The 26947-nt window shown below is 46.1% G+C and overlaps 1 protein-coding gene and 1 pseudogene across 4 annotated transcripts in view; one reads left to right on the top strand and one right to left on the bottom strand.

Moving 5' to 3' along the window:
* The first annotated feature begins 1058 nt into the window (after positions 1 to 1058).
* On the top strand, positions 1059 to 21344 carry LOC124034871 (annotated as a pseudogene).
* Positions 21345 to 22438: 1094 nt separating this feature from the next.
* Positions 22439 to 26947, bottom strand: part of LOC124035927 (serine/threonine-protein kinase BRSK2-like) — a 183735-nt gene continuing 179226 nt past the window's right edge. For 3 of the 4 annotated variants that reach the window (XM_046349852.1, XM_046349851.1, XM_046349854.1), the window contains one exon: positions 22439 to 25195. In XM_046349852.1, coding sequence (XP_046205808.1) covers positions 24927 to 25195 — 269 coding nt within the window. In that variant the 3' untranslated portion in view covers positions 22439 to 24926. The remainder of the gene's footprint in view (positions 25196 to 26947) is intronic. The other variant, XM_046349853.1, reaches the window with a different exon arrangement.

Consider the following 26947-nt stretch of genomic DNA (forward strand, 5'->3'; position numbering starts at 1 on the left):
ATTAGTCCCTGTGTTTTTATACCTGTGTTCTCTGTTTGTCTGTTGCCAGTTCGTCTTGTTTGTCAAGCCCACCAGCGTTTTTGTGTCAGCTCCTGCTTTACCCTAGTCTCTCTTTTCTCATCCTCCTGGTTTTTGACTCTTGCCTGTCCTGATCCTGTACCCACCTGCCTGACTACTCTGCCTGACCCTGACCCTGCCTGCCGTCCCGTACCTTTGCCCTACCTCTGGAACACCGACCTCTGCCTGACCTGACCCTGAGCCTCCCTGTCGTTGTGTACCTTTGCCCCTGTTGTTGTGATAAACATTGTTACTTCGACGCGGCCTACATCTGGGTCTTACCTTGATACCTGATACTAAAATGAATAAGGGGCCATTTGGGACACATCCTTAGTCATCCAACATCAATACATAATACACAGCCCTCTCCAACACTCATATAAATAGCTGAGTAAGACTTGTGGCTTGGGGGAGGGAACTTTGCATACTATGCCTGTAAAGAGCAGAGCTATCCTGGCTTGTATTTTGTCTTTTGGTGTCTTTTCCATTGTGTAGAAGACGAGGGAGTCAGCAAATACACATCTGTGTGTGTGTGTGTGTGTGTGTGTGTGTGTGTGTGTGTGTGTGTGTGTGTGTGTGTGTGTGTGTGTGTGTGTGTGTGTGTGTGTGTGTGTGTGTGTGTGTGTGTGTGTGTGTGTGTGTGTGTGTGTGTGTGTGTGTGTGTGTGTGTGTGTGTGTGTGTTATAATTGTGTTTCTAGGAAACCTCCCTGTAAGGGGTGTTTCTATTTGTGGGTGGGTGTGTGCGTCATATACTGCACAGATGACTTATTTTGTGGTTTGTGTGGCTGTAATTGAGAAAGCAAGAGATTAGTTAAAAACCCTTTTGGTCAGCGAAATACATGGTTGAACGTTCCATTACCACTCTGTTACTACACTCTTAGAAAAAAAGGACTCCAAAAGAGTTCTTTGGATAATGATCTTGGAGATGGGGAAAGGACCGACAGTTTGCAAGACTCCACCCAGGGCAGATCCCGGGTGGACAGCCATCCTTCTGCCCGAGATGATACCGGGGAGCCGGGGTCCGATGGCGATCTGCTTGTCATCGATACCTGGAGGTGGTCTTCAGGAGGGCCGACCAGGCTCTCCTCCAGGTAAGATGGCAGCGGAGGACAAACATCTGGGCAGAAGGACTTCTTTTGGTCAGGGCAATACATGGTTGAACGTTCCATTACTACACTCTTATTTAAAAAAGGGTTCCGAAAGAGTTCTTTGGCTGTGCCCCTAGGATAACCTTTTTTGGATCTAGGTAGAACCATTTTTGGTTCCAGGTAGAACTATTTTATGTTCTATATAGCAGCTTCTTTTCTAAGAGTGCACCCTACATGTCATGTATTGTATTGTCATGTCTTGTCCCTGTGCTTTCTCTTCTCTTCGTTTCCCCCTGCTGGTCGTATTAGGTTTCTTTCTCTCTCTCTATCCCTCTCTCTCTCTATCGTTCCGTTCCTGCTCCCAGCTGTTCCTCATTCTCCTAACGACCTCGTTTACTCTCTCACACCTGTCCCCTATTTTGCCCTCTGATTAGGTCTCTATTTCTCTCTCTGTTTCTGCTTCTGTCCTTGTCGGATTCTTGTTTGCTTTGCCCTTGTTCCGTCCTGTCGTGTTTTGCCTTTTCATCAGATGCTGCGTGTGAGCAGGTGTCTCTGTCCTCTACGGCCCGCGCCTACCTGAAGGGACCTGCAGTCTGTTGCCGCTAGTCCTGCAATTCTCCTCTACAACTAGAGGATTTATGTTTTCCCTGTTTGGACATCTCCTGTAAAGATTGAGGATTATGTTTTCCCTGTTTGGACATTAATAAACTCAGTTTCTGTTAAGTCACTTTTGGGTCCTCACTCACCTGCATAACACTACAGATGAAAAATTCAAATTTTAAAGGTGGGAAAATAGAGAGAGAGAGAGGAATATAGAGAGCTCATACAAGAGGACAGAGAGAGGTGAATAGTAACTAAACATTTACCCTCTAACCCCATGTCTCCTTCGTATTTTCTCTCCCAGAGTTAATCTTAGTTCATAAAACAAACTAAAGCCAATATGATCCCCTCATTATTTTCCCTGATTACATTACTGTCCAGGTAACGAGCAGTGCACTCAACCATCACCTCCAAGTAAGCATTTTATATAGTCCGTCTGTGGTCCTGGGTGTTTTTGTGCAGATGTCGAACCATGGTGGCAGACATTGACAGCGTTAGTGTGAGTTGAAACACTGCATTAATGCTGAAATAAATTGAGGTATTTAGTAACTGTTCCTTTGATACCTTTTATCTTTTAAATATATATAAAAAAATGTGTGTACATTTTGTATGTACAGGTTTATTTTTTTTATTTCACCTTTATTTAACCAGGTAGGCTAGTTGAGAACAAGTTCTCATTTGCAACTGCGACCTGGCCAAGATAAATCAAAGCAGTGTGACACAGACAACAACTGTCACGCCCTGGTCGAAGTAATGTATGTTTGTCTTCATTTATTTGGTCAGGCCAGGGTGTGACATGGGTATTTGTGGTGTGTTTTTGTCATGGGGTTTTTGTGGGGTGTCTAGCATAGTCTATGGCTGCCTGAAGCGGTTCTCAATCAGAGTCAGGTGATTATCGTTGTCTCTGATTGGGAACCATATTTAGGCAGCCATATTCTTTGAGTATGTCGTGGGTGATTGTTCCTGTCTCTGTGTTTGTAATCACCAGATAGGCTGTATAGCTTTCACATTCCGTTTGTTGTTTTTGTATTGTTCGTGTTTGTTTTTTCTTCATTAAAGATGTATCGAACTAACCACGCTGCATTTTGGTCCGACTCTCCTTCACCACAAGAGAACCGTTACAGAATCACCCACCACACCAGGACCAAGCAGCGTGGTGACAGGCAACGACAGCAGAAGCAACAAAGAGAGGAATGGACATGGGAGGATGAATTGTTCGGAGAAGGACCCTGGGATCAGCCTGAAGAATATCGCCGCCCCAAAGAAGAACTGGAGGCGGAGAGAGCTGAAAGGCGCTGGTATGAGGAGAAGCAACAGCGGAGCAGGAGCAACAATATCGGGACTACACTGATTGGGAGGAAATAGACAGGTGGGCGGTCGACCCAGAGAGAGTGCCGGAGCCCGCCTGGGATTCGCTGGAGCAGTGCGAAGCAGGTTATCGGAGAATGGAGTTGGCGAAGCAAGCATGGCGGCGCGGACGGAAGATCGAGAGTCAGCCCCAAAAATTTATTGGGGGAGGGGCTCAGGGAGAGTGTGGCAGAGTCAGGGTTCAGACCTGAGCCAACTCCCCCTGTTTATCGTGAGGAGCCAAGGAGGAGACCAGAACCAGAGCCGGTGTTGGAGGTGAGTGAAGCAGAGACTGTGAAGGAGTTAATGGGGAAAGTGGAGTAGAGAGTTATGAGGGAGTTGCTAGTTTGGTGCTTTAAATACGATATTCGCCCGACGGAGCGTGTCGGGGATTTAATGGCACCTGGGTCAGAGCTCCATACTCGTCCTGAGGTGCGTGTTAGTCGGCTGGTGAAAATTGTGCCAGCCTCATACACTAGGCCTCCTGTGTACCTACCTAGACTTGCATGTCCTGTGCCAGTCATGCTCTCAGGCTCTCCAGTACGCCTTCACGGTCCGGTCCATCCTGTGCCACCTTCACACACCAGTCCTCCGGTGGCAGCTCCCCGCACCAGGCTTCCTGTGCGTGTCCTCGGTCCAGTACCACCAGTGCCAGCACCACGCACCAGGCCTTCAGTGCACCTCGCCTGTTTAGCGCAGCCAGAGCCTTCCTCCTCTCCAGCGCTGCTGGAGTCTCCTGCTAGTTTAGCGCAGCCAGAGCCTTCCTCCTCTACAGCGCTGCCGGAGCCTCCCGCCTGTTCAGCGCAGCCAGAGCCTTCCTCCTCTACAGCGCTGCTGGAGTCTCCCGCCTGTTTAGCGCAGCCAGAGCCTTCCTCCTCTCCTGTGCTGCCGGAGTCTCCCGCCTGTTCAGCGCAGCCAGAGCCTTCCTCCTCTACAGCGCTGCTGGAGTCTCCTGCCTGTTCAGTGCAGCCAGAGCTGCCAGCCTGCATGGAGCAGCCAGAGCTGCCAGCCTGCATGGAGCAGCCTGAGCTGCCAGCCTGCATGGAGCAGCCTGAGCTGTCAGTCTGCATGGAGCAGCCTGAGCTGTCAGTCTGCATGGAGCAGCCTGAGCTGTCAGTCTGCATGGAGCAGCCAGAGCTGTCAGTCTGCATGGAGCAGCCAGTCTGCATGGAGCAGCCAGTCTGCATAGAGCAGCCAGAGCTGCCAGTTTGCATGGAGCAGCCAGAGCTGCCAGTCTGCATAGAGCTGCCAGTCTGTATAGAGCAGCCAGAGCTGCCAGTTTGCATGGAGCAGCCAGAGCTGCCAGTCTGCATAGAGCTGCCAGTCTGCATGGAGCAGCCAGAGCTGCCAGTCTGCATGGAGCTGCCAGTCTGCATAGAGCAGCCAGAGCTGCCAGTTTGCATGGAGCAGCCAGAGCTGCCAGTCTGCATAGAGCTGCCAGTCTGCATGGAGCAGCCAGAGCTGCCAGTCTGCATGGAGCAGCCAGAGCAGCTAGAATCACCAGTCAGCCAGGATCCGCCAGTCAGCCAGGATCCGCCAGTCAGCCATGATCTTCCTCTCAGTGCTGAGCTTCCTCTCAGTGCTGAGCTTCCCCTCAGTGCCGAGCTTCCCCTCAGTGCCGAGCTTCCCCTCAGTGCCGAGCTTCCCCTCAGTGCCGAGCTTCCCCTCAGTCCCGAACTTCCCCTCAGTCCCGAGCTGCCCCTCAGTCCAGTGGGGTTCTGGGTGAGGACTACTAGGCCATGGTCGGCGGCGAGGGTGGACTATCCTAGGATGCGAGGGGGAGGAACTAAGACATTAATGGAGTGGGGTCCATGTCCCGAGCCGGAGCCGCCACCATGGACAGACGCCCACCCGGACCCTCCCTATTGTTTTGATGTGCGTCCGGGAGTTCGCACCTTAGGGGGGGGGTTCTGTCACGCCCTGGTCGAAGTAATGTATGTTTGTCTTCATTTATTTGGTCAGGCCAGGGTGTGACATGGGTATTTGTGGTGCGTTTTTTGTCATGGGGATTTTGTGGGGTGTCTAGCATATTCTATGGATGCCTGAGGCGGTTCTCAATCAGAGTCAGGTGCTTGCCTACGGAGCTGTGAGGGGAACGGTACCTCAGTACCTCCAGGCTCTGATCAGGCCCTACACCCAAATAAGGGCACTGCGTTCATCCACCTCTGGCCTGCTCACCTCCCTACCACTGAGGAAGTACAGTTCCCGCTCAGCCCAGTCAAAACTGTTCGCTGCTCTGGCTCCCCAATGGTGGAACAAACTCCCTCACGATGCCAGGACAGCGGAGTCAATCACCACCTTCCGGAGACACCTGAAACCCCACCTCTTTAAGGAATACCTAGGATAGGATAAAGTAATCCTTCTCACCCCCCCCCCCCTTAAAATATTTAGATGCACCATTGTAAAGTGGTTGTTCCACTGGATGTCATAAGGTGAATGCACCAATTTGTAAGTCGCTCTGGATAAGAGCGTCTGCTAAATGACTTAAATGTAAATGTAAATGTAAATTATCGTTGTCTCTGATTGGGAACCATATTTAGGCAGTCATATTCTTTGAGTATGTCGTGGGTGATTGTTCCTGTCTCTGTGTTTGTAGTCAACAGATAGGCTGTATAGGTTTTCACATTCCGTTTGTTGTTTTTGTATTGTTCGTGTTTGTTTTTTCTTCATTAAAGATGTATCGAACTAACCACGCTGCATTTTGGTCCGACTCTCCTTCACCACAAGATAACTATTTAGGTAACATTTATAAATAAGATGTTTTATTCATTTTCATAAGCGTGCTTATGTGGGAAAATTACTTAGGCCCAGAGAGGGGAGAGGTCGGGTTAGTCTTATCTGTGAATGTGTCTGTAAACTATTCCTAAACCATGTGAAGGGATGGGGTGATTAATGGGGAACCAGTTAGGTGGCTCCACAATGTCTGTGTGCCAGTCACATCTCTCTGTGATCTTGTCCAGGAGGGGGTGTATTTGATATATACCATTGGATGAGGTAATGTTTTTGGTCCTAAGTGGTACCAAGAATGAGATAGGGACTTAGTTTAGGAGACCAAACTGAACGATAATTTATAGCCAGTGCTGTTTGGCTATGTGTTTCTTTGCTATAAAGGATCTCAGTTGCCAATATGTAAGGACTCAGAGAATTAATTGATAGACACTGAATTGATCTGAGAGTCACAGGGCTATGGTGAAGCTTATATAATTAAAGATGGACTTTATGATAACTCTGACTTGTGTGTGGTTTGCTCTCTCGTGATTTGGTAATACAGGAAATTTCCACGACACAACACAGAGTTACACATGGAGTAAACAATAAACAAGCCAATAACACAATAAAAAAGTCAATGACACAGTAGAAAAAAGAGTCTATATACAGTGTGTGTAAAAGGCATGAGGAGGTAGGCAATAAATAGGCCATAGGAGCGAATAATTACAATTCAGCATATTAACACTTGTGTGATAAATGAGCATATGATCATGTGCAAGTAGAGATACTGGTGTGCAAAAGAGCAGAAAAGTAAATAAAATAAAAACAGTATGGGGATGAGGTAGGTAAATTGGGTGGGCTATATACAGATGGACTATGTACAGCTGCAGCGAACGGTTAGCTGCTCAGATAGTTGATGTTTAAAGTTGGTGAGGGAAATAAACGTCTCCATCTTCAGCGATTTTTGCAATTCGTTCCAGTCACTGGCAGCAGAGAACTGGAAGGAAAGGCGGCCAAATGAGGAGTTGGCTTTGGGGATGATCAGTGAGATGTACCTGCTGGAACATGTGCTACGGGTGGGTGTTGTTATCGTGACCAGTGAACTGAGATAAGGCGGAGCTTTAGCTAGCATATACTTATAGATGACCTGCAGCCAGTGGGTCTGGCGACGAATATGTAGCGAGGGCCAGCCGACTAGAGCATACAGATCTCAGTGGTGGGTGGTATAAGGTGATTTGGTAACAAAATGGATGGCACTGTGATAGACTGCATCCAGTTTGCTGAGTAGAGTATTGGAAGCTATTTTGTAGATGACATCGCCGAAGTCGAGGATCGGTAGGATAGTCAGTTTTACTAGGTTAAGTTTGGCGGGATTCTAGATTTGATTTTGGATTGGAGATGTTTAATATGAGCCTGGAAGGAGAGTTTACAGTCTAGCCAGACACCTAGGTATTTATAGTTGTCCACATATTCTAGGTCGGAACCGTCCAGGGTGGTGATGCCAGTCGGGCTGGCGGGTGCGGGCAGCGAACGGTTGAAAATCATGCATTTGGTTTAACTAGCATTTAAGAGCAGTTGGAGGTCATGGAAGGAGTACTGTATGACATTGAAGCTCGTTTGGAGGTTAGTTAGCACAGTGTCCAAGGAAGGGCCAGAAGTATGCAGAATGTATGTGGTGAGCTTTCCCTGCAGGCCCATGTCAGTCTGTACACAAAGGATCCCCGGGCACCAATGGAGAGCAGGGAGGATGCCTATGCCCACCTGGAGCTACGTACCTTGGAACAGTCAAATCAAATCAAATCAAATTGTATTTGTCACATACACATGGTTAGCAGATGTTAATGCGAGTGTAGCGAAATGCTTGTGCTTCTAGTTCCGACAATGCAGTAATAACCAACAAGTAATCTAGCTAACAATTCCAAAACTACTACCTTATAGACACAAGTGTAAGGGGATAAAGAATATGTACATAAAGATATATGAATGAATGATGGTACAGAGCGGCATAGGCAAGATACAGTAGATGGTATTGAGTACAGTATATACATATGAGATGAGTATGTAAACAAAGTGGCATAGTTAAAGTGGCTAGTGATACATGTATTACATAAAGATGCAGTAGATGATATAGAGTACAGCATATACGTATACATATGAGATGAATAATGTAGGGTATGTAAACATTATATTAGGTAGCATTGTTTAAAGTGGCTAGTGATATATTTTACATAATTTCCTAACAATTCCCATTATTAAAGTGGCTGGAGTTGAGTCAGTGTGTTGGCAGCAGCCACTCAATGTTAGTGGTGGCTGTTTAACAGTCTGATGGCCTTGAGATAGAAGCTGTTTTTCAGTCTCTCGGTCCCAGCTTTGATGCACCTGTACTGACCTCGCCTTCTGGATGATAGCGGGGGGAACAGGCAGTGGCTCGGGTGGTTGTTGTCCTTGATGATCTTTATGGCCTTCCTGTAACATCGTGTAGGTGTCCTGGAGGGCAGGTAGTTTGCCCCCGGTGATGCGTTGTGCAGACCTCACTACCCTCTGGAGAGCCTTACGGTTGTGGGCGGAGCAGTTGCCATACCATGTTGTGTGTACAGCCCGACAGGATTCTCTCGATTGTGCATCTGTAGAAGTTTGTGAGTGCTTTTGGTGACAAGCCACATTTATTCAGCCTCCTGAGGTTGAAGAGGCGCTGCTGCGCCTTCTTCACGATGCTGTCTGTGTGGGTGGACCAATTCAGTTTGTCTGTGATGTGTACGCCGAGGAACTTAAAACTTACTACCCTCTCCACTACTGTTCCATCGATGTGGATATGGGGGTGTTCCCTCTGCTGTTTCCTGAAGTCCACAATCATCTCTTTAGTTTTGTTGACGTTGAGTGTGAGGTTATTTTCCTGACACCACACTCCGAGGGCCCTCACCTCCTCCCTGTAGGCCGTCTCAACGTTGTTGGTAATCAAGCATACCACTGTTGTGTCCCCCGCAAACTTGATGATTGAGTTGTAGGCGTGCGTGGCCACGCAGTCGTGGTTGAACAGGGAGTACAGGAGAGGGCTCAGAACGCACCCTTGTGGGGCCCCAGTGTTGAGGATCAGCAGGGTGGAGATGTTGTTGCCTACCCACACCACCTGGAGGCAGCCCGTCAGGAAGTCCAGTACCCAGTTGCACAGGGCGGGGTCGAGACCCAGGGTCTTGAGCTTGATGACGAGCTTGGAGGGCACTATGGTGTTAAATGCCGAGCTGTAGTTGATGAACAGCATTTTCACATAGGTGTTCCTCTTGTCCAGATGGGTTAGGGCAGTGTGCAGTGTGGTTGAGATTGCATCGTCTGTGGACCTATTTGGGCGGTAAGCAAATTGGAGTGGGTCTAGGGTGTCAGGTAGGGTGGAGGTGATATGGTCCTTGACTAGTCTCTCAAAGCACTTCATGATGACGGAAGTGAGTGCTACGGGGCGGTAGTCGTTTAGCTCAGTTACCTTAGCTTTCTTGGGAACAGGAACAATGGTGGCCCTCTTGAAGCATGTGGGAACAACAAACTGGGATAGGGATTGATTGAATATGTCCGTAAACACACCAGCCAGCTGGTCTGTGCATGCTTTGAGGGCGCGGCTGGGGATGACGTCTGGGCCTGCAGCCTTGCGAGGGTTGACACGTTTAAATGTTTTCCTCACGTCGGCTGCAGTGAAGGAGAGTCCGCATGTTTTGGCTGCGGGCCGTGTCAGTGGCACTGTATTGTCCTCAAAGCGGGCAAAAAAGTTGTTTAGTCTGCCTGGGAGCAAGACATCCTGGTCCGTGACGGGGCTGGTTTTCTTTTTGTAATCCGTGATTGACTGTAGAGCCTGCCACATACCTCTTGTGTCTGAGCCGTTGAATTGTTATTCTACTTTGTCTCTATACTGACGCTTAGCTTGTTTGATTGCCTTGCGGAGGGAATAGCTACACTGTTTGTATTCGGCCAGTCCCTTCTGGCCACATGCGTGGGCAGTATCACAGAACTCAGTGAGTGTGTGTGTGTGTGTGTGTGTGTGTGTGTGTGTGTGTGTGTGTGTGTGTGTGTGTGTGTGTGTGTGTGTGTGTGTGTGTGTGTGTGTGTGTGTGTGTGTGTGTGTGTGTGTGTGTGTGTGTGTGTGTGTGTGTGTGTGTGTGTGTGTGTGTCACATTCTCAATCTTCACATTCACTCAAACACTCTCTTCATTTTATATTCAAAGATTCCCTCTCACACACACTCTTTCTCTAACACCCACATACTCCTCTCTCTTTAGTCCTAGCCAGAGAGGAACTATCTGGTCCTTATGCATGTGATCAATAAGTCTTATCTAGTCAGGAGACTCCTACTGTCCATGTTCAACCTGGTTATGAGTAGAGGTCCATCTTTCACATTTAGAGATACAGAGAGCTACCAGCTGCTATTCCAGCTGCTACTCCAGCTACTCCAACATCCCCAGTCTGTCTTGTTCTTCTGTTGTTCATCTTCATTAAAACTAGGGCACCTAAGTATGGCAGTACTGAACACCACCATTGGTTACTTGGCGTGGATGTCGATAAAGACACCCCCCGCACCTCTCTGATTCATAGGCGTTGGGTTAAATGCGGAAAACACATTTCAGTTGAAAGCATTCAGTTGTACAACTGACTTTCCCCTTTCCCTTTACTTTGAAAGCTGGCCCCCAAAATTCAAATTTTAAATCGAACCAACTGTCCATTTGTCTTATGTATTTTGTTAGAATGTAAACTTACTTAGACGTCTCTTTCTGTAAATAAGTTGTTCCCGTAACATTTTAAAGCGCCCCAGCCAAGCTAAAGCATCTCAAATAGACAAAACTCGTTTTTAGCCAAAAACAATGCACTTTTTTTTCCTTTACCTCCCTTATTTCACCTCATTTGCTCACATTGTATATAGACTCTGTGTTGTTGTGTATGTCGAACTGCTTTGCTTTATCTTGGCCAGGTCACAATTGTAAATGAGAACTTGTTCTCAACTTGCCTACCTGGTTAAAAAAGGTGAAAAAAATAAGAAAATAAAAAAGGCAATGTTCCCGTGCTCAAGGTGACGCTTGCATATGTCGGCTCAATCAGAAATGACCTGTAAATGGCACATTGTCGGCAAAGTGTGATTGGATTAAATCCCGGCCTAACACTTTAGCCACAATCCAGTAGGGATTGGTCGGGAAACACTGCTTTACGATTTACGTGAAAGCTAGCATTGTAGAAAGGATGACAGACAGACAGTGTGGGTGTAGATAACAACACTGGTCTCAGGTCTGATGTTAGCATAATAAAGTTAACCCTGTTCGCAGTCTGTTTGTTTTTTTACATCTGACCCTTGGTCTTTCTCTAGGGTCCCTTCATTAGAATCAGACTGGGATGTCGTATTACTGAAACATTAGGCTACATAACAGACCACTGTGTTTTGCCAAAACATAAGGGTATATTCACATCATCCTCAGGGTGTTATAGACCCCCTTGCTCCCTCTGCCACGCACACACCCCAAACACTCACACACACACTCCCCTGTTTCCACGAACCAAACAAATTCCGTGTGGTTCCTTTTCTCTCTGGTCATCTTGGGAGTAGCACCTAGCGAAACAGTGCACACCCTTGTTCATTCTTGACGACCAAGCAAATAAATTAAATGGGACAACATACAGTTACAAAAATAAATAAAAACAACATAATTGTGGTGCTTATTGCTATCACTAGATATTTAAGACGGTCTAGTATATCTACCCATATGGATATACAGTACATACTGTAAATACAGTATGATATTAACTTAAACCTGCATATACTTTGACAGACACTGTGGCTACTTCGGGAGCCTTAGCGTCATTAAACAAGGAAGTAGTCATTTTAAGATTGCAATCTCTTTCACAGGAGCAAATTCTCTCACTGCTCTCTGGTTGCTAGGTTTAAGCACCTCTTCTAATGCCTTCCACATATGTTGCGTGGTAAGTGTCACGAACCGGCTCAAAGCCCGTAACAAAGGGAGACAACGTGGAGATAAGGAGTAGCAAAATATGTATTTATTAACTAAAGCAACTAAGTATAATATACAATGGTGTGTGTAATCAGTAATCAGTAGTGTAAGTGAGTGTTTTGCATGAATGAATGTGATAATGCAGGGTGATGAAAGGTGCCAAAGCATTTACATTTACATTTAAGTCATTTAGCAAACAAACAAAAGGCCACCAAGAACCACAACACAATCTACAAAAGGTGTCTGCATGGAGAGAGTCTCCTCCATGAATGTTGAAGAGGTCTATTTATCCTGGGAGACACCTGGCCCAGGTGTTTCCCATGTAGCTGACGACCCTCTCAACTCCGCCCACCGGCATCCTAATAAGGAAACAAGAACAAAGACAGAATACGGCAGACAGAGTGGGAGGGTCGTCACATTCCCCCCCATAAAACCGGGGACCAACAAGGACCCCGGAACAACATACCAACAACATACCAGCCTCTCGCGTCCCAAATTGACACAGGCCTCTGCGTCCCAAATTGACACAGGCCTCTGCGTCCCAAATTGACACAGGCCTCTGCGTCCCAAATTGACACAGGCCTCTGCGTCCCAAATTGACACAGGCCTCTGCGTCCCAAATTGACACAGGCCTCTGCGTCCCAAATTGACACAGGCCTCTGCGTCCCAAATTGACAGGCCTCTGCGTCCCAGACACAGGCCTCTGCGTCCCAAATTGACACAGGCCTCCCAAATTGACACAGGCCTCTGTGTCCCAAATTGACACAGGCCTCTGCGTCCCAAATTGACACAGGCCTCTGCGTCCCAAATTGGTGAGGGGTTATGTGTTCACACCTCCACCTGCCCCATCCAACCTCCTCCTCCCCAGACCTCAGCAACCTTTGCGCATAGGAAGCAATATTTAAGAGGAAAGAAGAACACAAGACCAGGAGGGAACAGACAGGAAAGATAGAACATGACAACCCAAAACAATGGTCAGTCACGTAAACATTCAGGAACATGGCACAAAAGACCAACAGCTACAAACTCCAACGAAAAGAACATCAGGGTCCTTCTTAATTTTTACAACTCCCAACGATTCATAGTCACTTCCAACGATTCATAGTCACTTCCAACGATTCATAGTCACTTCCAACGAAACAGAATTTCACTAATTTCAATCATTTAAGCTTGTAGTGTTCAGCGATCTTCAACAGCTGTTCTTAAGTACATAATTCTAACAGGTCCTCTGATGGAAAGCGAATGAACTTGTATACATGAGACACCATAGTCATAAGTAAGTAATCTTGCTCAACCCCTCTGCTGAGCACATCAGACCACAACCAGAGAAATGACAATCACCCTGAGCACCACAGAAGAGAGATGAGATACGGAGCTTCCCCAAAACCTACAATAACTCAACCCTAGTCTTCATGCAGATTTGCGGTGGGTATTTACGCACTGTAGCCCGCTGGCAAGGAAATAGAACTCCCCAGCATGCTGGCAAATTCCACCAAGCCACGGACGTGCCCCCGAGACAACTGCTCAGTCCACAGACACCACACAAAAATAACAAACATTTAACCATGCCCAACATATTCCAAAAAATGAAACACGTTGCTAAACCTATCAGGGGAAAAAGGCTATAGCTCCGGGTAGCAAGTTCCACTACCCTACCCAAATCTCCCACCGAGGTACACAGCAGATTACTCACTTCAGACTGACGTCCCAACAGAAAGTAGAACAAGAGTTCAGGCTAGGCAGGGCCTGGAAACTAACCATTATACTCTCTCCAACATAGCACACAAACCAAACAACAAAGGCAACCAATACTGGGCCGATCACACTCAAACACCATATTCAAACCAAACACGTACCTCCACGGTCTCCCAAACCAATAGTTCAAAGATCCCGGACGAGCACCCACTTGTCACGAACCGGCTCAAAGCCTGTAACAAAGGGAGACAACGTGGAGATAAGGAGTAGCAAAATATGTATTTATTAACTAAAGCAACTAAGTATAATATACAATGGTGTGTGTAATCAGTAATCAGTAGTGTAAGTGAGTGTTTTGCATGCATGAATGTGATAATGCAGGGTGATGAAAGGTGCCAAAGCAAACAAACAAAAGGCCACCAAGAACCACAACAGAATCTACAAAAGGTGTCTGCATGGAGAGAGTCTCCTCCATGAATGTTGAAGAGGTCTATTTATCCTGGGAGACACCTGGCCCAGGTGTTTCCCATGTAGCTGACGACCCTCGCAACTCCGCCCACCGGCATCCTAATAAGGAAACAAGAACAAAGACAGAATATGGCAGACAGAGTGGGAGGGTCGTCACATAAGTGATTGGTATAGCTACGGCTGAGGACCACCATTCCTGATTTAAGGGTCTATAGGGAAGACCGTGCCGTTGAGCCCAGCTAAACCCAACTCTCCTCCCAAACTTGACATCTGATAACCTGTATCTGAGAATTCGATCGTTGAACCGTTCGTAAAGTTTCATCTGCATAGAAATATAATAAGACACAGAATTGATTCGATGTACCTGTGATATCTCAGAAACTGAAGGGCAAACCCGTGATGTAGCTCTGTTTTGCATTGAAAATGCATTGGTAAGGAAACGGATATGGTATACAGAGCACTATGGGTACTGCAGTACATCACGCTACAACTGCAGCATCCATGTTTAAAAACTTCGTATGGCTGAGATCCCGTTACCGGGAGCGATAACAACATCCATTGAAAGAACAGGGCGCTATACAAAGGAACAGAAATCTCATAATTAAAATTCCTCAAACATACATGTATTTTATATCGTTTTCAAGGTAGTCTTGTTGTTAATCCCACCACAGTGTCCGATTTCAAATAGGATTTATGGGGAAAGCACCACAAACAATTATGTTAGGTCACCAACAACTCACTAAAATACACAGCCAACTTTACCAGCCAAAGAGAAAGCGAAAAAGCACAAACAGAGATACAATTAATCACTAATCTTTGATAATCTTCCTCAGATGACACTCATAGTACTTCATGTTACACAATACATGCATGTTTTGTTTGATAAAGTTCATATTTATATCAGAAAATCTGAGTTTACATTGGCGCATTACATTCACTAGTTCCAAAAACATCCAGTGATTTTGCATAGCCACATCATTCAACAGAAATAATCATCATAAATGTAGATAATACAAGTTATACACATGGAATTATAGATATACCTCTCCTTAATGCAACCGCTGTGTCAGATTTTTAAAAACTTTACGGAAAAAGAAACCCATGTAATAATCAGAGACGGCGCTCAGAAGTTAAAACACCACAGCCGCAAAGATGGCGTCAACATAAACAAGAAATGACATGATAAATATTCCCTTACCTCTGATGATCTACACCAGAGAGCACTCCAGGAATCCCAGGTCCACAATAAATGTTTTTTTTTTCCGAAAATGTCCGTTATTTATGTCAAAATAACTTATTTTGTTAGCTCGTTTGGTATACATATCCAAGCGCTAATTCTGGTCAGCGTTATATCGGACAAAACTTCAAAAAGTGATATTACCTGTAGAAGAAACATTTCAAACTAAGTACAGAATCAATCACCAGGATGTTTTTAACATATAGCTTCAATAAAGTTCCAACCGGAGTACTCCTTGTCTTCGTGAGCCATGGAACGCAAGTGATTTCCACGAGGAATAAACATGATCAGAAAATGGCTGATTGCCAGACACCTGACTTCACTCCCACAACATCATAGAAGTCTCATTATAATTTCTATTGATGGTTGACATCTAGTGGAACCCCTAGGCAGTGCAAATCTAGAGCCCCCCAGGATTGCCCTGAGCAGAGAGAAGTAAGGGCTGTGTGTGTGTGTGTGTGTGTGTGTGTGTGTGTGTGTGTGTGTGTGTGTGTGTGTGTGTGTGTGTGTGTGTGTGTGTGTGTGTGTGTGTGTGTGTGTGTGTGTGTGTGCATGAGTGCTGTGTGTGTGTGCATGTGCCTTCTTGTATGCTTAGGCACACATAGATATTGTTTCCCTCCACCTGGTACCAATTATAATCACATGACCCATTAACCTGTTAGCTTCCAGTTAGACTCAGCTCTGTGTTTCTGTTTAGCCCTGTGATCTCAGTAACCATAACCAGAGAGGAAGAGGTGAAGCGCGCAAAATCTGTCCAAAATAAGCCGTATGGGCTTGTCGCCTGCTTTTCTGCATTTGGGACAACGACTCGCATTGATAGAGCGGAGACATGAGCATCTCGACATTATATACAGATCTGTAAGGGTTTTCTGGTGAAAGAGAAGCGGACCAAAAAGCAGCATGGTGGTTATTCATGTTCTTTAATTTATAAAGAAACTACACATGAGATAACTAACAAAAACAACAAACGTGAGAAAACCTAAAACAGTCCTATCTGGTGCAAACACAGAGACAGGAACAATCACCCACAAACACACAGTGAAACCCAGGCTACCTAAGTATGATTCTCAATCAGAGACAACTAATGACACCTGCCTCTGATTGAGAACCATACTAGGCCGAAACATAGAAATTCCCAAAACCTAGAAAAACAAACATAGACTGCCCACCCAACTCACGCCCTGACCATACTAACTAAATACAAAACACAGGAAATACAGGTCAGAACGTGACAAGATCTTTACCGTAACGACCTGCTTCTGTGCTCTGGGGAGGTGAAGAGACCGGATGTTCAAAAACAAACGTCATATCAGGGAACCAGTGTTCTATTTATAGTCCTTTGTTAACAGTAAAAAGGTGCCCTTTTTCTCAATTCTCAAAAGTTATGGGACACACATTAAGACTACCAAAAAGCACCCTGCGTGAACCTGTTTTAGCCCACTGCAGGAAATTAAGTAGTTGTTTTTGTAAAAAAGGCTGAGGAATTGGACCTTTACGGCAGATTTGAAGGCGTTATGGGATTATGAGTCATTGAGGAAAGTGAATTAATTATATTACTTCATTGCTTGAATCTTTGCTCCTCCCCACAAACTGTTTATGCTCCTTCCCCCTCTGATGGAGTGGATACGAGTTGCCGTGGTGCACGCGGAGCACCGCCGCAGCCTATTGGTGGACAGCGATGATGTCAGACAGACCACCAGACAGCTCCTCCCAGGATTGGACTGTGAGCCCAGACCGCTGAGGTAGAAACACACTAAGCGTTGCATATTTAATGGCATACACTCACCAGCCAGTTTATTAGGTACACCCATCTAGTACTGGGTTGGACCCCCCTTTGCCTCCAGAACAGCCTGAATTCTTTGGGACATTCTACAAGGTGTCGACAACATTCCACGGGATGTTGGTCAATGCTGACACGATGGCATCACACAGTTGCTGCAGATTGGACGGTGGTTCATTCATGATGTGAACAGCCCATTCCATAAAACCACAAAGACGCTCTATTGGGTTGAGGTCTGGGGACTGACCAAGCCACTCAAGTAAACTGAACTCGCTGTCATGTTCCAGGCATGTTTTCCACTCCTCAATTGTCCAGTGTTGGGGATCATGTGCCCACTGGAGCCGCTTCTTCTTGTATTTAGCTGATAGGAGTGGAACCCTTCTGTTACAATAGCCCATCCGTGACAAGGATCAACGAGTTGTGAGTTCCAAGATGCCGTTCTGCACACCACTGTTGTACTGCGTCACTGTTGTGGCCCACCTGTCAGCTTGCACGATTCTTGCCATTTTCGTCAACAAAGCTGTTTTCGCCCAAAGAACTGTCACTGCCGGGATGTTTTTTGCTCTACACACCATTCGCTTAGGTCACACTTTTGCCCATTCGGATGGTCATTCGAACAGTAACTGAATGCCTCGATGCCTGTCTGCCTGCTTTATATTGCGAGCCACGTCCACGTGACTTTCTGTCTGTAGGAGCGATCCATTTTCGTGAATGCGGTGGTGTACCTAATAAACTGGCCGGTGAACGTATCTGTAACGTACTGTAACATGCAATAGAAAGATGCTGAACCATACTGTGAAACCAGTACATAACAGTAGGCCTGCCGTCATTATCGAAGAGTTATGAATGTTGGAAGTTTTCATTGTAGCCTCTCTCTTATCCTCTTGTCTCTCCCTCTCTCCCAGGCCTGAGTGTTGCTCCAGCTCATTTAGGCGTGCGGACTCTAAGGCTGCTACAGAGAAGCTTCAGGGTGGATCCTGGCTTCCGCATGCTGACCTGTGGCAGAGCGGACCTGATTGGTCCGGCAACACAGCTACTGGAACCATCAGGGGTTAACACTATGGATGACCAGATAGGACTGGCGATAGGGAATAAGAGATAAATGGTGGGGATAGAGGTAGCGGAGTTGGGGAGAGGGGTAGGACATATACATATTCAGACATAAGACTGGTAGGTTTTGACAGGGAAGGTAAAAGAGACAGAGGATTTATCCTCCCTGTCAATACTCGTCAGTCTTCTGTTTGAAGACGTATACTGTATGCCCTACCCTGGTGTTCAAGAGTGCAGAGAGTCAATAAATGTGTTCAGAGTAAGATGTGTATTCTCTGACCTACAGGGTTTGACCACTTTGATGTACACATGTTCGCGTGGAGACGAGTCTCTGGTCCAGATACTGGTGGAGGCTGGAGCCAACCTGGACATGGCGGTAAACACTACTACTCTCTAGATATTATCATAACATGATATAGACAGTATATCATGTAGTAGGTTGAGCAGGAAATCCAGAATCCTCCGAAAGAGGGTTTCTTGGAAAACCAGGGATCTTTGAAAAGCTACTAGAATTTCACCTAATCATGTTTATTTTATTTGTTTTACCTTTATTTAACCAGGCAAGTCAGTTAAGAACATATTCTTATTTTCAATGACGGCCTGGGAACAGTGGGTTAACTGCCTGTTCAGGGGCAGAACGACAGCTCGGGGGTTTGAACTCGCAACCTTCCGGTTACTTGTCCAACGCTCTAACCACTAGGCTACGCTGCTGCCCCAGGCTTTGTGCTGAAACTGCCTCTACTACACCGTGATCATTTCACTTGATGGCAAAGCTTTGAATGTATATACATTTTATACATAGATATTTAGTGTTTTCCATTCTTCTCTCACGTTCCTTGCTGTTCTCCCAGACAGCCCTCGGTCCACCCAGACCGTCGTGGTTGGGTGGCCCTCACCTTCGCTGTGCTGCATGGACACCTCGTTGTATCTCAGGTGAATTCTCACTGCCCAGTGGAAAGGGTCTATAGCTCCTGTTGGAGGTGGGTGCAGATGTGGAGGGAACTGCTGTTACTTCCAGCCAGGGGAGCTCTGCTGAGACTCCTCTACAGCTGGCCTCTGCTGCTGGGAACTATGAAATGGTGAGCCTGCTGCTGGCCCACGGGGCCGACCCGCAGAGTGCATGATTGGAACGCTCTGACATCCCCGCTCTACGAGGACATTAACGGCTTCAACTTCACCGCTGCACACGGACACAGGTAGCTGCACGTGTCTGACTAGTCCAGGCTTGGGCCATGTCTCAATAGTCTAAAGTGTTGTTCTTTCCTTGTCTATTTCCTTCAGTCAGAACTGAATGAATGAGTGGATACTCATCCCCTACTCTCCTACAGGAACGTCCTGAGGAGGTTTCTGACTCAGCCCCAGCTGAGGAAGGAGGACATTCTCTCTCTGCCGGAGATACTGGCTGAGGGGTTCCAGGAGAAGGAAGAGGAGGCTGGCTCACTACCTCCCCCCAGCCTCAGCCCTTGTAGCCCTGCTGTCTACCCCAGTAGCAGCAGGCTGCCTACTACAGCACTGTGCACGGCTACCTGCATGTCACCATGGAGCTACGATCACTGGGTATGGATTGTTGGTAGGCCTACTTCTTTTGTATATGTCATCATCATCGTTTTCTGAAGGCACAGAAATATTATTTCATCCACTTTAGGTTGTTCGAGACTTTGTTCTCATTGACTGACCAAGGTAAATCATCTTTTGGGACCCTAATTTGTGGCCTTATTTGTTCCCCAGGTGTCCCCTGGAAGCTCCACGTGTGGCTGGAGTTCCTCCATGTAGCCCACCAGCTAACCAGGAATGAGGTGACCCTCTCTCTCCTCAGAGACTTCACCACTATCAGGCCACGGGGCCCACTGCCAGGAGCTGGTCTCGCCCGCCCTACCTCTCTTGTTTAACATGCTTGCAACCAGCAAGGTAGCCATGACTTGCAGTCCATGACTTGGACCTTGCAGTCCAATTTCTCCTTCAGTCGGTGTTGTTTGGGTTTACCATTGTAGACTACAGTTTTCAGTGAGTAGATGTTCCGTGAAACCTCAAACCAAAAGCAGAGTATGAATCAGACAAATCGATCCAACGTCGAAGAAATTCTCAAACCAGTTGTTATAAAATGGGTAGGAAACTTGCAATGTCTGTTACACAAAATCACAACTCTTTCTGAACATGATTATGTCCCTTTAGGACTATGCCATAACCAAGAGACTGTCAGCCGTCTTCTCTCGCTAGTACGGCTCTGCTCCTACTGCCTCTGTTCCTCTGATGGACCTCTCTCTCTCCAAGAAGCTAGGTACGAAGACCAGCGGTCTCTCTATCGAGATTGAACAAACTACAGTCTGTTTAGTTGTTCAGATTTTTAGGGGTTCGAGTTTTCACTACATTTTAGCAAGTGTAACTGCATAAATCATGCTTAGTTGTGTACATGCATTTCAATGTATGTTCCTGACTCTAAGCAGTGTACACGTCACGTCGCTCGCTTGCTTTCCTGAACAACCCAGAGATGTCTGACGTAATGTTGTTCGTGGAAGGCCGTCCCTTCTACGCCCACAGGGTCCTCCTCATGTCTGCCTCCAAGAGGTGAGCTAGCACTTCCCTCCTCAAACCTGAGGTGGCAGCCAGAGACTGAATGATTAGAATGCTCATTATCAAGTATGACCTCTGTCCGGTTTCGGTCTCTGCTGAGTTTCTGTGGGTCGAACACCGGCACCATCCATATCTCTGACATCACATACAGCACCTTCCAGAGGATGATGAGTTGTCTGTACTGTGGAGGGACTGAAGGGCTGTGGAGGTAGAAAATGCATCCTCATTTACACTGATAGAACTTCATTCATACATCCCATTGTTGATCCAAACATTTACCACATTAGTTAAGATTTAGGAATGGCCCCCACTATCACTTGTCATTGAGGAGTGGAAAGACAACATAGTGGAGGTCACTCATAAAAGGTAAGCACTTTGGGAAAGTGTAATTGAATGTTTGGACTTGTGATGGACGTATGCTCTGCTCCTCTGTCAGCAGCTGCCGCCAGTGGTCTGTTTCTCCCAGCTGGAGGTGCTAGAGAGGCAGTGTGAGATTCTGCTCTTTCTCTCTGTACAGGATCACGGGGCGGCAGAGCTCAGGAGGTTCTGTGAAGGTGTCTTCCTGCAGCACGCGGAACAGCTCCTGGAGAGAGAGGACTTCCACAGGCTGCTCCTGGGAGGGGCCCGTCGGGACCAGCTTCCTCCAAAGACAGAGCCCCGGAGTGGACCACGTCAGGACCGACACTCCTCTCTCCTCCTGGAGGATTTGGAGGGCACTTTGGTCCACAGGCTGCTCTTGCTCTACCCTCCCTGCAGAGAGTAAGCCACTGGCTGCATCTCAGTAGTCATAGTTGGCTTCTTTGTTCTTCCATTGTTTTGTTTCCTTCAACTGTACTGATGTGAAATAAGTACATAAGTGAAAGTCAAGTAGCTATGTCTGTTCTTAAATGTCAGTTATGGTGAAGGAAAGGGGATGAGGAGAGGAGGGCACATTAAAATATTGAGATGGACCCCATGTGGGGAGAAGGACAGACATACCAGCAGGCCTGGAGATAAATAACCGGTGTCGTGTAGCGTAGTAACTCGCAGTGTGGTGATGTCACCAGTGACGCCAGCACAGGTTGGTAATGGTACTATGTCATGAAGGAGAGAAGAGGCAGGGCTTAGGTGAAGCTGCCACCGGACAGAACACCTTTTACTGTGATCCTACTGGCCGTCAAACCTGCACTCTCTGCCCCTGTGAATGCCCAAGGAATGGGAAGACAGTTACTTTAGTCTCAGTGTGATGGTTAGAGAAGCTAGGGTAGTGAGCAGCTTCTTGCCACACGTGCCACAAACAGTGAAAGGACAACTGAAGGTGCTGCAGAAAGTTAGCACGTGAAGCGTAAAGAGTTTTGCAGTTGTTGAACCGCAAACTCACCAACAGTTCCTCATGTAGCCCAGCGAGCAGGAAGGAGGATCGATGGATAACTGGAGAAGTACTGCTGCCATCTAGTGATGTGTGGGACTTGTTCCACGCGACCGACATAGGACATCTAGAAAATGTCCATTGCTTAAAGAGAGGAAATGGATGCAACGTAGTATGGCTGGAATTGATCTAGAATATGGATATTTATGGATATACCGCCAATATAATAGCAGGTACTGAGACTCTGTTGGTAAGACATAAAGCATTTAGAGGCTGCTGTTACTTACTAGAGTCCATCCTCTCTCGTGTTGATGGAACTCGAGGAGATAGATATTGGACAGGAAGAACAGAACTCTGAATATTTTATTCTACTGTACATACAGCATGTCAAACGTTTTGCTCACAATATTTACCATCAGCCTTTCTATATTAGCCCCTTTTAGAATAGCATGCGCCCATGGAAGTGTGTAGGCTAAAATCAGACATCACCACCACGCAATTCCAAAGTCAACAGATTTATTTCCTTTTGCACTGAAGTTGTTCACAGTTATGTCACAAGGGGATACATTGCCATTGGTTTCCTGCTAAATACCAGCGCTCCTGGTGTTGTGTTCTACTGTATGTCCATCGTCCTGTGTGGCCTGGCTACCCAATAGTACAAAATAGAAAGAATAACAATAATAGGTATTGCTTTATTTTTATCTCTCTGATACCAATTCCCACCCCGGACAGAGTTCGTGACCAGAGTATCAGGTCTCTCTTTGAGAGAAACAGTGTGTGTGTGTGTGTGTGTGTGTGTGTGTGTGTGTGTGTGTGTGTGTGTGTGTGTGTGTGTGTGTGTGTGTGTGTGTGTGTGTGTGTGTGTGTGTGTGTGTGTGTGTGTGTGTGTGTGTGTGTGTGTAACTGTGTGTAACTGTGTGTAACTGTGTGTGTATGTTTGTGTGTGTGTAACTGTGTGTGTGTGTGTGTGTGTCTAACTGTGTGTGTGTGCAGAGGATGCATTGCACGGTAAATGTGCACAGTAGTATAAGGAAGGAGAAGGGAGGTTGCGAGAAAGAACTCAGAGACGAACAAACAACCGAAGTTGTGAGAGAAAATAAAAATAAGAGAAACAAATTTAGAGACTGGAAAGAAATAAAAAAAGAAAGACTGAAAGAAGGGGGGAAAGAGGGAAAAGGGACAGAACAATTCCAACAACAACATGCAAAGAAAAGACAAATGTTGGACATGCAAACGACAATACAAGGTCAAAGCTAAGAGTAGGAATCCCCTTGGTTTTTTAAATAAGTTTGTTAGCAATTTTTTTTGTATTTACAAGGCAAGTGGCTGGAGGGTTGCCTTTGTCGTCGTACACACACAACGAGAGACTCAAAGACTAATCTACATTCTTAAATTACCGTAAATCATTTGCCAAATGTATATATTACAAGCTTTCTCATCCAAGCTGGAAAAAAAATGAAAGTTCACAAAAACATTTAGTGAATTCTCAATGATCAATAAATTAAACATGACAAAAAAACTCATCTTTAAATTATCTAGTATATTTTCTCCATCATTTATATAAATAACCCGGAATAAATTAAAACAAACATGACAAGAAAATACAATAAGGGAAACAAATATACACAATAATTATGTCCACTGTTGTCTGAATCCTGCAGATATTTCAAAGGAACATGAGCAAAACAAAATGGAAGAAAATAAAACCCTGAAATGATTCATCCCTCAAAAGGGAACCGAAAATAAAATAAAACATTTTAATCAATAAAACACGTAGAACAAGTAGAAAACACAAAATATAGTGATAAGTTAACACAATTCTTAGCTAAACATAATGTCACAACTACACAAACGTTGTACATATGGGAACATAGTCTGTACAACAGAATAGATCATTCATTTGTGTACCCCTCCCTCCCAAATGCCCACCCAAAGTTAATTAACTCAATTTCATTTCATTTACAGCAATGACACAGAGTCTGAAGAAGTCTAAAGTGTTAAAATCCTGTAGTTCACAAAGAAGGACTACATTAAAAAGAATTACAATCCAGCCAACGTTTAGCCAACGTTCAGCCAACGTCCATCCAACTTCCAAGAGTCGCTTGGAACTTTCATAGGAGCCAGTGGTTCTACTTCCATTCGTCTTTGTGCGCAAGTCCTTACATCCCCCGGGTGTGTGCGCGTGTGTGTGTGTGAGTATAGGAGGATAGACAAGGAGGAGAGAAAAGAGGAGAGAGGATGTGTGTAGTATAGGTTTGACAAACATCATTGTCTTTTTAAGGCTTTTCTCCAACTCTTCGGCTAATATGTCTCTGGGTGTCTGTCACGATGATGAGAGAGTCTCTAGTACTCTAATGTTTAGTGTATGTGTGTGTGTGTGTGTGTGTGCAGGTGGAAAGCAGGAGGGGGTGCATGGGGAGGAGAGGGACAGCAGTGTGAAGTATGTGAAGTCTTTCTCTTGTCCTCCGCCTCTGGCTCACTTACTCCCGTTGTTGACAAAGTGCCCCAGGTTGGGACACACACACTGTCCTCCATCTTGTTTCTCTAATAGGTTTTAGTGATGATCCCTGGTGGTAGAGACAAGGTCAAGCCATCATCACAGAGCAGAGGAGACACACACACACACACCGACACACACACCCCACGGCGTGGGAACGGGACAAGAGGATAGAGGAACAGAAAAGAAACATGGCTACATGTGGTACTTAATATTGTCAAATACTGATCAATGGTCGATTGCTAAACTCAAATTGTAGTCATTCCATTATTACACAGTACAAAAGTTTATCATCTCGGGCGATAATCAAAAGTAGATTTTTTTCGAGACACAAACACACTATAAGCCTACTGACTAAAGCAAAGAAACCAGCAGCATCTCTCATTTCATTTCTCATCTCTCACACACTCTTGTGGGCTTTGTACTGGGTTTTGAACGACCTGATAACAGGTGGTTATTATCTAGTCATGCAACAGAGAGCTAGCTACTTCTCTCCGGTCTTAAGGTTGTTCCCCAGTCCGGCTGACGGCGGCCATCTTTGTTTGTTTGTCTTTGCCCGGAGGCGGGGGGCATTTAGAGTCAGTGGGCTGGGTGGGCTGGGGCTGAGTGGGCAGGGGACATGACTCATTTCGCCTGCTGCCGGGGGCATGCTTGGCGGGGGCGGGGCTAGCTGTGCCGGGCGTGCCAGGGGCGTTGTGCGACGCCTGGCTGCTCTTCTCGTCTGAAAAAAGTTGTTTAATTACGTCAAAGAAGTTACTCAACGGGCTGCCTAGGTACACAGACGGGAAGAAAAGAAAAAAAAGAGAGAGAGAGAACAAACAGCGAATGAGCAATGGGGTTAACGTGAGGAAGGAGGAGAGGGTGACGGGTTAGGAGAAGGTGGTGATGAGGAAAGGACTGAAGGTGACGCTCCAGGAGGTAGAAAGGAGACTCATAAAAGCCACGTGGGTGGTAAAAAAAGAGGATTTGATTACATGTGTTAGACTGTTAGTATGTACATTAACACTGTCTCAAGGCTGAGGCGATGGCACATCAGTGTCAAGGTGCTAAATTAGGAGACCTAAGGTTGGGAAACAACAGTAATCCATAGAAAGAAATGTAGTGTTCACATAAAACCAGTGGGCTTTTGAGTCCCTGTTCTACCTGGTTTGGGTGAGAGTGGTGACATAGGAGGGCTAGCTTGAGCTCTGGAAGGGTGAGTGCTAAAAAGACCAGGTTTGGGGCAGGGGTGGACCAATCTGCATCCTAGAGAGTCACTGAGTGCAGATTTGTGTTCCGGCCCTGCTCTAACCCTCCTGATTTAGCTAGTCAAGTTTGTGATTAGGAGATGATTAGTAGAAATAGGACGTGGTAGAGCAGGCCTGTAACAAAAGCCCGCATACCCAATTGCTCTCTTTCTGAAGAAAAGGGGAGGAGAGGAAATGAGAGGAAGGGATGAGCAGCATTTCAGAGTACGACAAAACATAATGTCTTGCCTTCCAAGCTCCTGCTAACTATCCTAATCACCACAATAAAGGCATTCCTTAGAATGAGTCCATACAGTGCTCCCAGACAAACACAGACAATGTGAACAACATGCCATCATCACAATAACATCACTCATCACACAATCTATTTTGCTTTCAAGTAAGAGGTTTCCTGGACACAGATTAAGCCTAGTCCTGGACTAAAAAGCATGCACAATGGGGTTCCTAAATTGAAAGTGCTTTTTAATTCAATAACAGGCTTAATCTGGTTCTGGGAGGCCAGCCCTTAGTGTTCCACTGAGAGTCAAACATATACAGGTTTCCTCCAAACTTTCTTGAAATCTACCAGTCTAACTGTCCTTTTTAAAGTTAATTAGGTGGGTGTTTTTTTTGGACCAAACACAAAATACTTACGCAATGTCATCTTGCTATCACTTACCATTGTCCTTGTGCTACATAGCCATTTTTTATTGATGGTCTACAATGTGTTTTACGCATGGAATGGAAGGGAAGTGGACATTTGCATCAACACTAGTGTGCATCCCAACACACACTGTGCCATGCAAAGGATCTCTCTCTCACACACACACGCACGCACGCACGCACGCACGCACGCACGCACGCACGCACGCACGCACGCACACACACACACACACACACACACACACACACACACACACACACACACACACACACACACACACACACACACACACACACACACACACACACACACACACACACACACACAGAGCTGTGCATTAGTGACACCGTAGTGTGTTGATGGTGAGGTTAAGAGTCATCGGGTGTAGTGAGGGAGGCTCAGGCTAGTAGTTTACTGTTTGCCAATCGAGTGAGTATTTCATTAGGGAAACCGTGGCTTGGAGGGTTTGCTGGTCAAAGTGTCTGACCGCTGAAAGATATCTGGGAGCAGAGTACACAGTTACTCTCTAACACATCTCTACAGTGTCAGCTGGTTTATACAAATTAAGATTTGTATAAATATTTGTATACATTTGGCATTTTTTCTTCTGGATTGTATGCACACGGGTCCC

The sequence above is a fragment of the Oncorhynchus gorbuscha genome, linkage group LG05 (genome assembly GCF_021184085.1).
Source record: "Oncorhynchus gorbuscha isolate QuinsamMale2020 ecotype Even-year linkage group LG05, OgorEven_v1.0, whole genome shotgun sequence".
Lineage (NCBI taxonomy): Eukaryota > Metazoa > Chordata > Actinopteri > Salmoniformes > Salmonidae > Oncorhynchus > Oncorhynchus gorbuscha.